The 17,153-nt window shown below is 38.3% G+C and overlaps 1 protein-coding gene, 1 non-coding gene and 1 pseudogene across 2 annotated transcripts; 2 read left to right on the top strand and 1 right to left on the bottom strand.

The window, feature by feature from the left end:
• The first annotated feature begins 1,956 nt into the window (after positions 1–1,956).
• Positions 1,957–4,016, top strand: LOC147292269 (hypothetical protein At1g04090-like). The gene is made up of 2 exons (XM_086237287.1): positions 1,957–2,144; positions 2,308–4,016. Exons 1-2 carry the CDS (start codon positions 2,030–2,032, stop codon positions 3,855–3,857), a joined length of 1,665 nt encoding a protein of 554 aa, XP_086093413.1. The 5' UTR covers positions 1,957–2,029; the 3' UTR covers positions 3,858–4,016.
• Positions 4,017–5,299: 1,283 nt separating this feature from the next.
• Positions 5,300–9,390, bottom strand: LOC147292268 (uncharacterized; annotated as a pseudogene).
• Positions 9,391–9,595: 205 nt separating this feature from the next.
• On the top strand, positions 9,596–9,702 carry LOC147292267 (small nucleolar RNA R71). The gene has a single exon (XR_015121571.1). It is a non-coding gene; the product is annotated as a small nucleolar RNA R71 (small nucleolar RNA).
• The last annotated feature ends 7,451 nt before the right edge of the window (positions 9,703–17,153 follow it).

Genomic DNA, 17,153 nt, shown 5'->3' with positions numbered 1-17,153 from the left:
CTCCTCCGGCGACTTTTCTGCATTTCCCAGCCCTCCTCTGGCGACTTCTCTGCATTTCCTAGCCCCCCCCCGGCCGGCTTCCCCCCGTGACCCCAGAACAGAGATCGACGGCGAAAGAGAGTGAGGTGACGGAGATGCAAGGGAGAGAGAGGGAAGAGAGAGAACTGAGAAACAAAGATGAGGAAGAGAGAGAGAGAGAGAGAGAGAGAGAGAGAGAGAGAGAGAGAGAGAGAGAGAGAGAGAGAGAGAGAGGAGCAGGGGCACAACATTGAGAAAGGAGTGAAAAAGATATGTATATCACTGTATGACTAGGGTTAAGTGGTTAACTGGTAGTACAGGAATAAATAAATAATATAGAATATTAATGCTTTAAATCAAATCTTGGTGGAGGATGATTCAGGCGAACCTATCCATCTGGTTAGTGTTGAGTGGTTAACAAATATAATATAATATACTCAAAAAGCTTATTCAAAGGCTAGCTGTAAGCCTTTAAGCGGGTGGGTATTACTTTTTTTTTTTGGCCATCAGCATATTGGCTATTAGTATTACAAATTGGTGGAAGTAATAGCCTAATAGGTTTTATAATTTTTTAGAGTTCTAGAGTTTTAGGAATATCGAGTATAAAAAATTTAATAATAAAAAAATATATATAAACTAAACAACTATATAAACATAATTATATAATTTTTGTACCAAAAAAAACATAATTACATAATTTATGGGTATTAACTAGTTTAATTAAAAACTTTGTACTAAAAGTCTAAAACTATATACATTATATATTTAAATCTGTTTTTTTGTCAGACATTAGGGTATTAAAAATGTAATAAAACCTAATTAAAAGTTTAAAACAATATAAACTATAATATGGTTTTTTTTATTTAGAAAAACTATAATATGGGTTTAGTAATTTTATATAAGTTTATAAACTAAATATCACTATGGAGTATTTAAGTTTATAATTTTATATAAGTTTGTAAGTATATAAGTTTAATATAATTTAGGGTTTAGGGAGTGGTTTATTGTTGATGGTTTATGGTTTTGGAGGTAGGGTTGAGTAAATTTAATAATATACGGTATAGGGTATATAGAGAGTATAACCTTATAGGGTATATAGAGGGTATAGCCTTACATGGTCTAGGGTATATGGAGGGTTATAGCCTTACATGATATATGGTATATAGAGGGTATATAGTTTAGGGTTTAGGGTATGAGGTGTTATTTATATCATTATTAATCAGTGACCCATTTTTCTAATAGTATTTGCATTCAGCGCGCATTATATTCACCTTATATCACATGAAACCTACTATATATTTGGTTTCTTCAATATTTTTTATCTATGTAGTAGATAGTATGTTAAATAAACATATGGTCAAGTTTCATTCAAAATTTCCGTATTTTGATAGTAATTTACGTCGTTTTTGTCTAATTTTATCGAAATCGAAATCGAAATTTTAATCGAAATTTCTGCGAAAATTTCCATCGAAAATTTCCTCGAAATCGAAATTACACTCCTTGGATACTGATCGATGGAGTACTCTCTCTCTCTCAGAGCCTCTCGTACACGATAATCCCTCTTAAGAAAGCAGCTTGGTGTAGAAGAGAAGTTGAACAATTAATGTTTGGAAGCATGTACTTAAAGCCAAATTCCATCGAAAATTTCCTCGAAATCGAAATTACACTCCTTGGATGCTGATCGATGGAGTACTCTCTCTCTCTCTCTCTCGTACACGATAATCCCTCTTAAGAAAGCAGCTTGGTGTAGAAGAGAAGTTGAACAATTAATGTTTGGAAGCATGTACTTAAAGCCAAATTGGCTTGCTTGCACGACACATACATACATATCTATCACATATATCCAACTCCAAGGCCAGGCTGGTTCGTGGTCCTTTTTATGCCCATTAATTGTCTTTGTTGTCTATGACATTTATAACTTAACAGAATATGCTTTTTCTTCTTCTTCTTCCATCTGCTTTATTCTACCTTGTGCCTTTCTTTGAAGACATCAGCATTCAAGTACTCAACAATGGGAAATTGCCTTGCTCTCTCACCTTCAACAAGGAATGTTTCCAAGAAAAGTAAGGCTTTGCCGATCGAAACCACATTCAAGCTTCCCTCTCCATTACCCACTTGGCCACCTGGTAAGTATGTGTACACTCGATGGATGGATGGATCTTATAACATTAGTTTGATGATTTCATTGATCATCTTTGATCAGTTTATTAATTTCAAATGTACGTATATATAAATGTGACCTGGACATAACATGATTGATGATGATATATGGGTGGATGCATGTTGCAGGTGATGGGTTCGCAAGTGGAATCATCGATCTGGGAGGATTACAAGTGTGTCAGATATCATCTTTCGACAAAGTTTGGGCTACCCACGAGGGGGGACCAGACAACCTTGGGGCAACCTTCTTCGAACCTTCGCCCCTACCCCAAGGATTCTATATGCTTGGTTGCTACAGCCAGCCCAACAACAAGCCCCTTTCCGGATGGGCCCTTGCTGCCTTCCCCTCCTTACCTGGAGCTTTACAGAAACCAATTGATTACACTCTGGTGTGGAGTAGTGAGTCCTTCAACATACAGAAAGAGGGTAATGGCTACTTCTGGTTACCCACACCCCAAGATGGTTATGAAGCCCTAGGCATTGTTGTCACTACCTCGCCTGAGAAGCCATCCCTTGATAAAATCAGGTGCATTCGATCCGACCTCACTGACCACTGCGAGCCTGACTCCTGGATCTGGGGACCAGCAGCTACTATTGATGCCAACGGATTCAATGTATATAGTCTCAGACCCAGCAGTAGGGGAGCCCAAGCTGTGGGTGTCCGCGTTGGCACATTCATAGCCCAACATGGTAATGCTACATCTACTCCTTCTATGCCTTGTTTGAAGAATAAACTTTCTACGGCTTCTATGCCCAACCTAACTCAAATTGAGGCATTACTTCAAGCTTACTCTCCATTCATATACTTCCATCCGGATGAAGTATACCTTCCTTCTTCGGTGGGTTGGTTTTTCACCAATGGGGCGCTTCTCTACAGCAAAGAAGAAATATCAAAACCCGTCCCAATCGACCCGAGTGGCTCCAACCTTCCCCAAGGTGGCTCAAATGATGGTTCCTATTGGTTGGACCTACCCGTGGATGGTGGGGCCAAAGAAAGAGTGAAAAAGGGAGATCTACTCGACTCTCAGGTTTATGTACACATTAAACCCATGTTGGGCTCAACATTCACCGACATAGCTATATGGGTCTTCTACCCTTTCAATGGGCCTGCAAGGGCCAAAGTTGAGTTTGTCAATATTTCATTAGGGAAGATAGGTGAGCATGTTGGTGATTGGGAGCATGTGACCCTAAGAGTCAGCAATTTCACTGGGGAACTGTGGAGGGTCTTCTTCTCTCAGCACAGTGGGGGCATATGGGTGGACGCTTCCGAGCTTGAGTTTCAAAATGGCAACAAACCCGTGGCCTATGCATCTTTGCATGGCCATGCCTTGTATCCCAAGCCAGGACTTGTTCTGCAAGGGAATGGAAGAATAGGAATAAGGAATGATACTGCCAAGAGTAAAATGGTACTGGACACTGGACTAAGGCCTTTACTAATTGCAGCCAAGTATTTGGGCTCCGCTATTACTGAGCCACCATGGCTGAACTACTCGAGGGAATGGGGTCCAACAATAAGTTATGATATTGCGGATGAAATAAAAAAGGTAGAGAAACTTTTGCCTGGAAAGCTCAAATCTGCCTTTGGGAGTTTCGTAAAGAGCCTACCAAATGAAGTACTAGGGGAAGAAGGCCCTACAGGTCCCAAGATGAAGAACAACTGGAGTGGTGATGAAGTTTGAGGGTTTAGTTATGTTAAGACTATGAACACCACACACTATATGTCTATATGTGTGTTTAAATGTGTAATGTGAAAGGAGTCAAAAAGAAAGTGGGATATGTACGTAATTGGATTTGGTTGGTTGAATTAGCATATTATTTAAATTCTAATAAAATGTGTGTTACAGTCAACTTATTTTATTTATTGTTTTTTAATGTTTTGATCCCGACTGGTGATTATATACTCCAAAGTATTAAACTCTTTCGAAAATGTGATCAGAAAGTGAAAAAAAGCAATAATAATTATGCGTTTGTTTGATGATGAAAACAAACGTCCTACAGAAAGAGACTATATCTCTACTATTATACGTCATAAGCTAGCCACTATTTGGTGTTACGTACATACTTCACCAAAATATTGTTTTCATATTATAGATACCATTGTGTCACACCCCAAATTAGGGCTGTCACTTTGAGCATGTGGCAGCGCCACATTGATCACCAACCTTGAGATAAAGTCATCCCAAAGTCAATGATCAATGTAAAGCTTAATCAACACAGATAGTTATCTAAAAATTAGAGTAAAATTTTTATTTTTAAATAAACAAATACAACCAACAGGAGCTTGCATAAGTGGTGAGTTTGTAAGTTTAAAAATAAATTCATGAAATAGAAATTTAAACCCTTGCTTTAAAATTCAGTGAAGGAAGCAATACAATAAAAGTGAATTCATTAAACCTTCCTTAAATGATAAACCAGTTATAAATCCATCAAATGAAGTGAGTAATGAGTCATTCTATTCCTTGGAGTATCAAGTCAACAGATTTCTCAAACTAAAAGATAAAATAAAGGTGAAAATAGGAAAAAGATTGTTACACAATCATCCATACTAGGATCCTCTTCACTCACTACTACAAAAATAGGCTTTGATGACGTTGTTTCTACGTCATCTTTGACATTTTAGGACGCTTCTCAAAAGCATACTCTATGTGGGTGTAAGTCTACAATTATGACGCAGAAAAAGCGTCATCAAAACTATTATATAACATTCTTTAAGCGTCATGAAATCTCGTAAAAAGTGATCTTATATAAATATCATGACATATAAAAAGTGTTATAAATCCTTAAATTGAGCGTCGTTATATCTATTTTAGGACATCTACAGAGTGTCCTTAATCGTTCAAATGAGTGTCCCTAAAGAGAAACAAAGACATCTATAAAGCGTTATTAAAACTTGCAAATCCTCCAAAAAAAATATTAACCATGAAATACATAAATTAACCTATATATTATTCATTACAAACACAATAATTAATTAAAAAGAAATTCATGAAATTAAATATATAAACCAAAACGTAATACATAAATGTCACTAAAGCCATCAAAATTCAAATGGCTTATTACAAAAATGTTTCCCACCATCACTAATGATAGTGCACAAAGCCAACAAAGAATGCAATTTTTTTCATTCTTGACGCCATAATGGGGTGGCAACTCGATGGGTGACGCCATTATTTTTCATTAAATGTTCAACTGGCTTATTACAAAAATGTTTCCCACCATCACTAATGATAGTGCGTGGGGTCCCAAATCGAGTGAAAATGTTTTCCTTCAAGAAACGAAGCACTACCCTATGGTCATTGGTTTTACATGCAATTGCCTCTACCCACTTGGACACAAAATCCACACCCACAAGTATGTACAAATTGCCAAAGGAATTAGGAAAGGGTCCCATAAAATCAATGCCCCAAACATCAAAGATTAATTTCGACAACAAGTATTGGGTTCAAAGGCATCATGTTTCTCCTAGTGAGACTCCCTAACTTTTGGCATCTCTCACAAGATTGGCAATACACATAGGCATCACGAAAAAAGGAAGGCCAATAGAAACCATATTGAAGGATCTTGGCGGCGGTTTTCTTAGCACTAAAGTGGCCTCCACAAGCATGGTCATGACAAAAAGAAATGATATTGGATTGCTCACTATTCGGGACACATCTCCTAATGATTTGATCAGGGCAATATTTGTACAAGTAAAGATCATCCCAAAAATAATGCTTGACCCTAGCTAGAAACTTAGATCTATCTTGCTTGGTCCAATGGGAAGGCATCTTATTAGTGACAAGGAAATTCACAATATCCGCATACCATGGTGTTTGGGAAACAAGCATAAGTTGCTCATCAGGAAATGTCTCAGTGATAGGAATGGACTCCTCACATGACTCAACTATCAATCTAGAAAGATGATCGGCAACTACATTTTCGGACCCCTTTTGTCACGGATTTCAATGTCAAATTCTTGGAGTAAGAGGATCCAACGGATTAGTCGGGGTTTAACATCTTTTTTAGACAAAAGGTATTTTAAAGCCGCATAATCAGAATAAACAATAACCTTTGTGCCTAAAAGGTAAGACCTAAACTTGTCTAACGCAAAGACAACCGCCAAAAGTTCTTTTTCAGTGGTGGAGTAGTTAAGTTGAGCATTAGTGAGAGTCTTGCTTGCATAACAAATGACATGGGGCAACCTACCAATTCGTTGTCCCAAAACAGCACCTATGGCGTAATCAGAAGCATCATACATAATCTCAAAGGGTTCACTCCACACGGGAGGTCTAATGATGGGAGCGGAGGTCAACAAAGATTTAAGTTTATCAAAGGCACGGATACAATCATCATCAAAGACAAAAGAGAAATCCTTGGCAAGTAAATTGCACAAGGGACGTGAAATTTTGCTAAAATCTTTGATGAATCTTCGATAAAAACCGGCATGTCCTAAGAAAGATTTAATTTCCTTAATAGTACGTGGAGGTGAAAGATTAGAAATTAGATCAACTTTAGCCTTATCAACCTCAATTCCCTTAGAAGAAATGATATGCCCCAATACAATACCCTTTTTGACCATGAAGTGACATTTTTCCCAATTTAAAACAAGATTTTTCTCCTTGCAACGAATTAAAATCAATAAAAGATGGTGCAAACATTCATCAAAAGAAGACCCAAAGACCGAAAAATCATCCATAAAAACCTCAAGAAACCGCTCTACCATGTCGGAGAAAATAGAAATCTTGCACCTTTGAAAGGTGGCGGGTGCGTTACATAACCCAAAAGGCATGCGATGGTAAGCGAAAGTACCAAATGGGCAAATGAAGGTGGTCTTTTCTTGGTCCTCGGGTGCAATGGGGATTTGGTTGTACCCAGAATAGCCATCAAGAAAGCAATAATAGGCATGACCGGCTAATCTCTCAAGCATTTGGTCAATGAAAGGAAGAGGGAAGTGATCTTTTTTAGTGACGGCATTCAATTTCCTATAATCTATGCACACACGTCAACCGGTTTGCACTCATGTGGGAATCAATTCATTGTCATCATTTTTCACAACGGTGATGCCAGACTTCTTTGGAACAACTTGGACAGGGCTCACCCAATGACTATCGGAAATGAGGCAAATGACACCAACATCTAACAATTTCAAAACCTCACTCCTCACTACTTCCTTTATGGCAAGATTTAAACATCTTTGGGGCTCACGAGAAGTCTTGGTATTATCCTCTAAGTGGATCTATGCATGACAATGGATGGAGAAATGCCTTTAATGTCAGCAATGGACCAACCTATGGCTTCCTTATGTTCCCTCAAAATTTTCACAAGCTTGCATTCTTGCTCATTATTTAAATCGGAGGCTATGATCACGGGCAAGGTATCAGAAGATCCTAAAAACACATACTTGAGGTTATCAGGTAATGGTTTGAGATCTAGCTTGGGTGGCTCAACAGTGGAAGGAAGTGGAGGATTTTTGGAAAGAGGAAGAGGTTCTACCCTTGGTTTCTAATTGGTGGTGTTCATGATAGGTGTGGAGTCCAAAAGTGCATTGACTTCTTCTATGGCTTCATTAAAATCAAAGTTACAACCAAAGTGGGCTAAGCATGCTTCTAGAGGGTCCTTAACACTATCTCTATGGAAAGAGTTTACCACTATTTGTTCGATTAAATTAACCTAACAAATGCTATCCTCACCCTCTTGTGATTGGTGACTTATGTTAAAAATATTAAGATCCATAGTTAAGTTCCCAAACGACAAATTCATGACTCCATTCCTACAATTAATTTGGGCATTTGCGGTGGCAAGGAATAGACGTCCTAAAATTACCGGAATTTGATCACAAACATTGGTCACGGGTTGGGTGTCAAGTACAATGAAATCCACGGGAAAATAAAACTCATTCACTTTGACCAAAACATCTTCCACCATTCCCTTAGGAATTTTAACCGACCTATCTGCTAAAGAAAGAGTCACCAAGGTTGGTTTCATCTCTCCTAAACCAAGTTGCACATAAACGGAGTATGGTAAAAGGTTCACGCTTGCTCCTAAATCTAGCAATGCTCTTCCTATATGATGAGTTCCTATCGTGCATGCAATGGTAGGACAACCGAGATCCTTGTACTTAACCGGAATTCGATGCTCGATAATTGAACTAACTTGCTCGGTGAGAAAGGCTTGCTTTGGAACGTTGGTTCTCCTTTTTATGGTGCAAAGGTCTTTCAAAAATTTGACATAAAAAGGCACTTCTTTGATGGCATCTAAGAAGGGAATATTGATATGGACTTGCTTGAACACTTCTAGGATGTCATTAAATTGTGCATTTTTCTTTGTCTTAGCCAACCTATGAGGAAATGGGGCTTTGGGGACAAAAGTTAGAGAAGAATCAACAATTAAAGGCTCTTTTTCTTTTGACTTGATAATGTGATCAACATTAGGCTCTAGACCACCTAATCTATTTGTTTCATTTTTTTCATTTTCATCCTTTTCTTTTTCCAAATTGGGCATTTGAACCTTATTATCAATTTGCTTACCCGACCTAAGGGTTGTGATGAACTTGACATGCTCATGAGTATTGGATTAACTAGATGCATCAATATGAAATTGACCATTTGGATTAGGAATGGGTTGACTTGAAAATTTTCCCTTCTCTCTCTCCCCCACAATGTTAGCTAATTGACCAATTTGATGTTCTAGCTTTGCAATGACTTGTGTATTTTGGTGGGTAGAAGCTTTAACCTCAACAAAGGCTTGACCGGTCAATTGCATGAACTTTTGGAGTGTGTCCTCTAAGGGTGATGATGAATTTTGTTGTGGGCCAACACTTTGTGGAGTGGGATGAGGAACATAGGAAACATGAGAATATGAGGGATTAGGAGGACATAATGAATTGTTTGGCATTGAATTTCCTCCTAAATGTGTTTGGGGTTGGCCTTGTCTCCAAGAAAAATTTGGGTGATTCTTCCAATTGGGGTTGTAGGTCTCGGAAAAGGTACCTTGATTCACAAACGGCTTCCTAAAATTGTTAAGGGCATTCGCATACTCAACATTACTCTCGGAAAAAGTATACAAGGAAGGACACGCTTGGACATTATGCATCGGGCTAGCACAATGAGAACAAACCTCATTTTGGACATGGTTAACGACACTCATGGTTTGACTCAAGGCCAAGGGCTCTACCTTTCTCGTTAGGCTCTCAATCTTAGACCCTAAGTCTACATCGCCTCTCACTTCATACATCCCCCCACGCTTTGGTTCTTTGGCTTGTCTATCATGTGGGTTGGAGAAATCCCATTAATGAGAATTTTTGGATAATTTTTCAAAAAAATTATAGGCTTGCTCTTCCCCAAGATTTAAAAACGCACCCCCATTCATGGACTCTACCATATTGCGATTTATTTGAGTTAAACCGTTGTAAAAGTATTGCACCAAATGCCACGTCTCGAAACCATGGTGATGACATCTCAAAATTAAATCCTTGAATCGCTCCCAACTCTCATAAAACTGCTCATCGTCTTTTTGTCTAAACTCCGAAATGTCTCTCCTAAGCGCGTTAGTCCTAGACATTGGAAAGAATTTTAACAAATTTTTTTTAATAAGTTGATCCCATGAAGTGATGGAATCGGGGGGTTGGGAGTTCAACCAAGCTTTCGCTTTGTCCTTAACCGAAAATGGGAATAAACGGAGACGTACGGACTCATCGGGAAAATTTTAGTATCTAGAGGTTGAGCAAATTTCAATGAATTCTTTAACATGTGTGTACGGGTCCTCTCGATCCAATCTGTGGTAGGAGGGCAACAATTGAATGATGTGGAGTTTAATCTCAAAATCCGTGGTTTGTCAGAAAAGTGTATATGATGAATGGGTCAAGGTAAATCTACACATATCCTATTCAATATTGCTAATATTTTCTTATGAATTATTGATTTTATGTTCTATGATATGTGGTAATTGTAGACAAGAAAGGAGGCAAGTGGATTGTATGGTAAGTCATTTCCATTGTACTATATATTGGGAGAGATATATGGAAGAGAACATGCTATTGGTGCAAATGTTGGTAATGATGATGATGATGAAGAGGAAATTAGACGCGAGGATGCAAACATTGATCATAAACGTGGTGTGGACAATGATTTTGGTGAAAATGTGAATCTGAATAATGTTGATAGGAATATGGAATCACACTCTGAAGGGTTGGAAGAGTATGATTTATCATTTACACAACCAAGTGACCAACAAGGAAGACACACACAAAGTACTCCAAGTGTTTCAGATCATGGTCGTAGGGTGAAAGTGAAGGTTATGGAAGAGATAAGTAGGAATTTTGGGAGTATGTCAGCTTCCATGGCCGCAATGACATCTAAGTTTGATGTGATGGTAAGGATGATGAGAGCAAAATACTCTCTTAACGGACGAATTTCAATGTTTTCACCCATTTCAATTATCGATTCAATTCTTTTCTTTAAATGTCTAAGTGTTCTCTCAAGTTCAAGGTCAAAAGGTGCTAAATCGTGATTCAATGAACAGCGACCAAGCATACACTAGACGGCTTTTAAGAAAAGAATTTCAAAAACTTTTTTTTTTAATTTTTTTAATTTTTTTAATTAATTAATTAACTACCCTTTTTTAAACGAAAATATGGACAAACTAACAAACAAAGCAAACACAACTAAACAAAATCACAAAACAAGGAGTTAATCCAGACAAGCAATTTAATTATTTTTGATTTAGCCTTGGGAGGTGTCTTTTAGACAATCCTAATCTTGATTAAGCACTAGACAAGCTCCTCCTCTCTTTTAAAGCAAATTAGTGGCGTACCGATATAAGATTCTCAAAAATACAACCAGGCCGGTTCCGGAGGCAGTGGAGGAGTCACAGACGGTCTCTCTTAAAAACCAGTCCCCTTTAAGCATCAAGATGATTGCAACCTTAAAGAACCTTTCTAGACATTGTACTTTCAAAAACACTCACCGGAGTATCCACTAATTGACTCCTTCCAAGAGGGTCCTATGAGCTTTGTGAACCCTTTGGCCAATGTCTACTTGATTTTAATTAAATTGAGTTTGGGATTAAAAAATGCAAGAGATGGTTAGCCTAGGTGGGCAAGGACTTGGTGATTAAATCCAATCCTTATCTTGTTGGGGGTGAATGCCCTTACTAGTTGATTATGCAAGAATGCTAATTGAAGATGCAACAACCAACAAAACAAAGATATATGGAAGTTGAAATTGCACAAGTAAGGAAAACACCACTCAAGAAAGCTTTAAAAAGAAAAAGTTTAGAGTATACCACTAGTGTGGTGACATTGGCCACAACACACTAGGAGAAGGCAACCAAACTTTTGCTAGCAATTCCCCTTTCTTGATGACCACACCTTTGCAAACTTCTCCCCAATGCAAGCACTAAAAAGAAAATACTAGAATAAATACTAAAACTACAACAAAAGGAGAAAGGGAAATAGAACTAAAATAAAAATAAACAAGAGATGAAAATAGGAAAAGAGAAATGAAATAAGAGGAAATAGAAATTACCTTATCTAATGTTGCAATGGATAAGATGCACAACACAACAATAAATAAGATCTAACCAAATTATACTAAATGACAAAAATATTTGATTTTTTTTTTTTTTAACAATAAATAAAAGCAAGAAGAAAAATTCAACAATTGAAACTAGATGCAACAACCTAAAGACAACAAAGAAATAAATATGCTACTATATATATAATTTTGTTTTTAAAATTAGATGCCAAAGAAGACAAAACTAATGGTAAAGAAAATAAAAGATGATGCTAGATACTAGTTATGGAAACTATAAAGAAAGAGAAAACTATAAATATGCTAAATAAAAACAAGAATTTATATTTATCACAAGCACAAAATAAAGAAGACCACTAGAATAAAAAATAAACTATAAATGGTAAACTATAAATATATAATTTTTTTTTCTTTCTTTTCTTGGCACCTACAAGAGAAGAGATGCAAGAAAGTGTAAAGAAAAATTTTTATTTTTTATTTTTTTGGCACTTATAAAAGTGGGAAAAAGAACAAGGAAACTTAAAAAATACAAATTAAAGGAAAATTCGAATTTTTTTTTTAAATTTTATTTTATTGTTTTGTTTTGTTTTGTTTTTTTATTTTTTTGTTTAGAAAAGCAAAATAAATGAAAACTAGTGGAAGATTTAAACTAACAAAAAGCCTAAACTAGTGCATCAAAACACTCCCCGGCAACGGCGCCAAAAACTTGTTGTAAAATTTTATTTACTCGCAAATATACGAGTCTAGTAGTATATTAACGAGGTTGAACCTCAAGGAGTGATGAAAAATGATACACTAAACTTAAACTTAAGTAAATTTAAAACTAACCTAGTTTGGAAATTTTTTTGGTTTGTGAGGCAACTTAAAATAAAATGCAACTAAATTAAAAAGCAAATAAGTAGATGAAAAGAGAATAAAGTAAATATAGGTGTAAGAAATTAAATATTAAATCTAGAAAGAAAAATAACAACTTTTTGGTTATAGAAGCTAAACAATGGTATAAGAACCAAGGTTAGGGTTCCACACCACTTATGAACATATTGAATGAGATTTTTAGTAATTTTTCCAAAAAGGAGGGCACCCAAGAATCACTTGATGCCCTTTTATAAAGATAAATATGAATTAAGCACAAAAATGGAAGATTTATATGGTAGATCTTGATTTTTCTTAGAAAGTACAAATTTAAAGCAACTCAAGTGAACCAAAACTAAGGAACAACTAGAGTTCAAAAAGGTTTGTGTTTTAAAAGATTAACCGTAAAGCTAAAATGTGGAAAGAGGATCTAACTACCCATAATATATGACATTATGGGTGAAAGAGGATCTCTTTCTCATTTTAATATCAAAATCTAAAGCTTGTAGGATCTTAAACAAGGGAAAAATTAACATAAAGATCTCATTTAATAATGTGCATGGTGGTGCTTCCCCCTTACCTTGGTAAGGGGGTTTAGTGACCACTCTTGAGCTTATATCTTAAATAAAAGTAAAGAAATAAATAAATGAACATGAAATTTAAAGAACAATAAAATAAATAACACTACTAACAATAAAGTAAATAACTACATAAAATAAAAGGCATAAAGTAAATAAAAGATTAGGAGAAGAGAGAAGAGAGACATAATATTAAAGTTAACCATAAAATAAAGAACTACATAAAATAAAAGGCATAAAGTAAATAAAAGATTAGGAGAAGAGAGAAGAGAGACATAATATTAAAATTTCATTAATTAAAATGCAAGAACATTACATTTCTATTCTCTCCCAAACATCATAGCCAAATGGCTTGAGAGAGAAATCCTAAAAGAATACTAGAAAAGGCAGAAAATTAAATTGTAGAGTAAAAGATTGTGGTAAAGGGGCTGAATGCTTCCTTATATAGGCAAATACTAGGGCTAGTGATGGACAAGGATCAGCACAAAATTTGGTGCAAGGCTGGAAATATCTGAGATTTCTGCCACATGTCGCATGCTGATTGACTAAGAGAGGATATTTGTGAAAGGAGAAATGCGGAAGGAAAACGCTGGAGAAAGGCTGTGCACAGCTGCAAGAGGTGCCACGTGTCGCCTGCTGGTTGGAGGAAGAGATGATTAATGAAGTGTGGCTTGCGGCTGGGAAATGGAAATGCGACTGCTTTGAAGAACGTGAGAGAGAGAGAAAGAGAAGAGGGACCGGCTTGCGGCTTGCAACTTGGAAGTGGCTCACATGGGTGAGAGAAATGAGAGTAATCATGAAACGCCCCGAACCTCGGGCCCATGAAAATACTGAACATCAAACTGTTAAATCTATTTTCTCTTACTTTTGAGCCATGCACAACAACATAAGTAAATATAATTCTGTCATAAACATTTTAAACAAACCACTGAGTAAAAGCAATTAAATAAATCTTTCTGGGTCCCACTGCCTCGTCTTCTCCCCACTGCTTCCTCAGCCTGCTTATCCTGCAAAACACAAATCCTACACCACATCCAAGCATCAAGAAAATCAAAATATCTCAATTTCACATCAAATCTCATCAATAATAACAATTATACTTTGACAAGTCAATTGCCTAACTATCGACCATTAACCTCAACCTCAATCAAACACGTCCTAATTAATAACCTCAATGCATAGACACTATCATTTCCATCCTCACGATTCAAGCCTAGACTTTACCAAGTCCTAGCAAACAAATGCAATACAAGCAACCAAACAACCATCTATCTAATTTCACACACTTCGTTTCTTGGAAATCCTCCAGCTTTATAACTACTTTCAAAAATCTCCTTTCAAAACCATTTTTAAATCCCCTCAGCCTTAAGTCAAACTCTGAACTGAATTTATCCTTGGAAGCTAATATCTCGAAACACTTATTTTTAAAACTCACATCATTCTCGTACCTGTACTGTAGACAATGTCCTGGCCACAATCCCGCACTCGGGCAGGCTCAAATCCTAGCCACAATCTCGTACGGATGACCCTTCCGCACGAGCAGGCTTGTATCCTGGCCACAATCCCGTATGGAGGGGTCTCTCCATACAAGCAGGCTCATATCCTAGCCACAATCTCATACGGAGGGGTCTCTCCGTACAAGCAGGCTCGTATCCTAGCCACAATCTCATACGGAGGGGTCTCTCCGTACGAGCAGGCTCGTATCCTAGCCACAATCTCGTACGGAGGGGTCTCTCCGTACGAGCAGGCTCGTATCCTAGCCACAATCTCGTACGGAGGGGTCTCTCCGTACGAGCAGGCTCGTATCCTAGCCACAATCTCGTACGGAGGGGTCTCTCCGTACGAGCAGGCTCGTATCCTAGCCACAATCTCATACGGAGGGGTCTCTCCGTACGAGCAGGCTCGTATTTTAGCCACAATCTCGTACGGAGGGGTCTCTCCGTACGAGCAGGCTCGTATCCTAGCCACAATCTCGTACGGAGGGGTCTCTCCGTACGAGCAGGCTTGTATCCTAGCCACAATCTCATACGGAGGGGTCTCTCCGTACAAGCAGGCTCGTATCCTAGCCACAATCTCATACGGAGGGGTCTCTCCGTACGAGCAGGCTCATATCCTAGCCACAATCTCATACGGAGGGGTCTCTCCGTACGAGCAGGCTCGTCCAATCCGTACTCGCATTTCCAACTCACAACATTTTTCCCAAAATTTCTCTGAACTCTGCCGAATCCTTCCGAATTTGATCCCCGTTTATAAACCATCACTTGTCTGTCACTCGAAACATACTAACATTTCCTCAATAATTAATTTGATCATTTTGTATATAATAACTGCCTAATCATCAATCATTAATCTTGACTATAAACAATCTTTCTTTAATTTGGTGACTCTCCTCTAAGAAACTCCATAATTCCCAAATAATTCCTTCACCTCAAATCCTCGTCAATTCATTCTCCCAATTCAAATCCTACACCTAATCTTCTCTAGCGTAAAGCGGCAAATCTATAAAACAGACAATTAAACCACGCGAAAGACTAAAATACCCTTCACGGTGCCATTGCTCGGACACCAAATCCGGCAGCATAACGGCATCGGGAATGATATTTCCCAAGCCCCTGTACCTGTTAAGACCAGACAGCCAATATTTAAATATTCAGGTTTCAGAATTTGGCCGTTCAATGACCGAAATGGGCGGTAACCACCACGCACGGTGGCTACCCAGCCCCAAATTACACACATTACTCACCCATACGTAAACAAACCCTAGGGTTGGCCTCTAAAAGTCCTGGGGAGGCTGATAAACAAGAAAAACCACCCAACTCACCGCCACAAGTGGCGGAGCCGTCGGTGGCAGCGGCAGCACAACCTAAAAACATCCAAATTCAACTCCAAACAATCTTAATCATATAATAGAACCTTCAATTGCACTTAACCATCACAAATTTGAGTCCGATTTCAAGATATTCAAAACAGACATAAACCCAAAAATTCGAATCTCTAAAATCTCAAAATTGAACATCAACACCTTAAGGGAAAGATTACCCGTACCTAGAGGATCGATTTTGTCAACTGGATCGATGGCCATTTATCGCCGGAAACGCCGGAATCGGCAGCGGAAGCCGCTGGCCTTCTCAACCTCGATCTGCCGTCGTGGAGCGTCGGGTGGACAATCGGAGCACACCACCGTGCTCGGCTCGACGAGAGGAAGTTTCCAGGGCCGGAGCTGGGCTGCGAAGACGCCGGAAACGGCGAGTCAACGCCGGAGCTCTAAACGGGCGAAAACTGGATTCTCGGTTTCTGCGCGATTTCTGGGTGATCCGAGACTAGGAGAAGAGAGAGAGAGTGACGACGAGCAACCTGGGCCAAACACCCAGCCTAGCTGCCGCCGGACGCGCCGCCACGCGCCGGTGACAGGCGCAGCAAGGGTGAGAGGCGAGAGAGAACAGAGACGCGAGGGAGAGAGAGCCCAAAACCGGGGAGAGAGGAGAGAGAATAAAAAAAAAGGAGAGAGAGAAGATTCTAGAGAGAGAGAGAGAGTTCTAAAAAAAATCTGATTTTTAAACCCAATTTGTCCATTTTACGAAATTGCCCCTTGATTCAAACGCCCATATCTTTCAAACTGTAACTCCGATTGACGCGTGCCGCGTGTCTACGAACTCGTGAACTCGAGACCTATCTAACGGACCCAAAGTCAAAAATCAAAGGCCCATTTATTTTAAAAGTCAACTTTGGGTCGGGTCGTTACAAATCAAGTGAAGGAGTTGCGACTGGAGGTGGAAGGGAAAAAAATGGAGAATGCCACGTGTCGTCATTGTATTGGCTGGAGCCAATATTAATCAAAGGAATTTAATTTGGGCGGAAGTGGCGAGTGACTCTTCGCCTCCCATTGGGCTGGGCCGGCTGCTTCCTCTTTTAGGCTTCAATCTCTCCACTTGGGCTGGGCTTGTTCTTCTTCCTTTATTTGTTTTGGGCTTTGGGCTTTTGTTTTCATTTTCTTTAATTAAGCCTACAAAATTAAAATAAACTAATTAAAAAAAAT

Source organism: Dryas octopetala, chromosome 3 (genome assembly GCF_963921425.1).
Source record: "Dryas octopetala chromosome 3, drDryOcto1.1, whole genome shotgun sequence".
In the NCBI taxonomy this organism is placed as follows: Eukaryota; Viridiplantae; Streptophyta; class Magnoliopsida; order Rosales; family Rosaceae; genus Dryas; species Dryas octopetala.
Note: the sequence above shows the minus strand (reverse complement) of the source record. Positions and strands in the feature narration are given on the sequence as shown.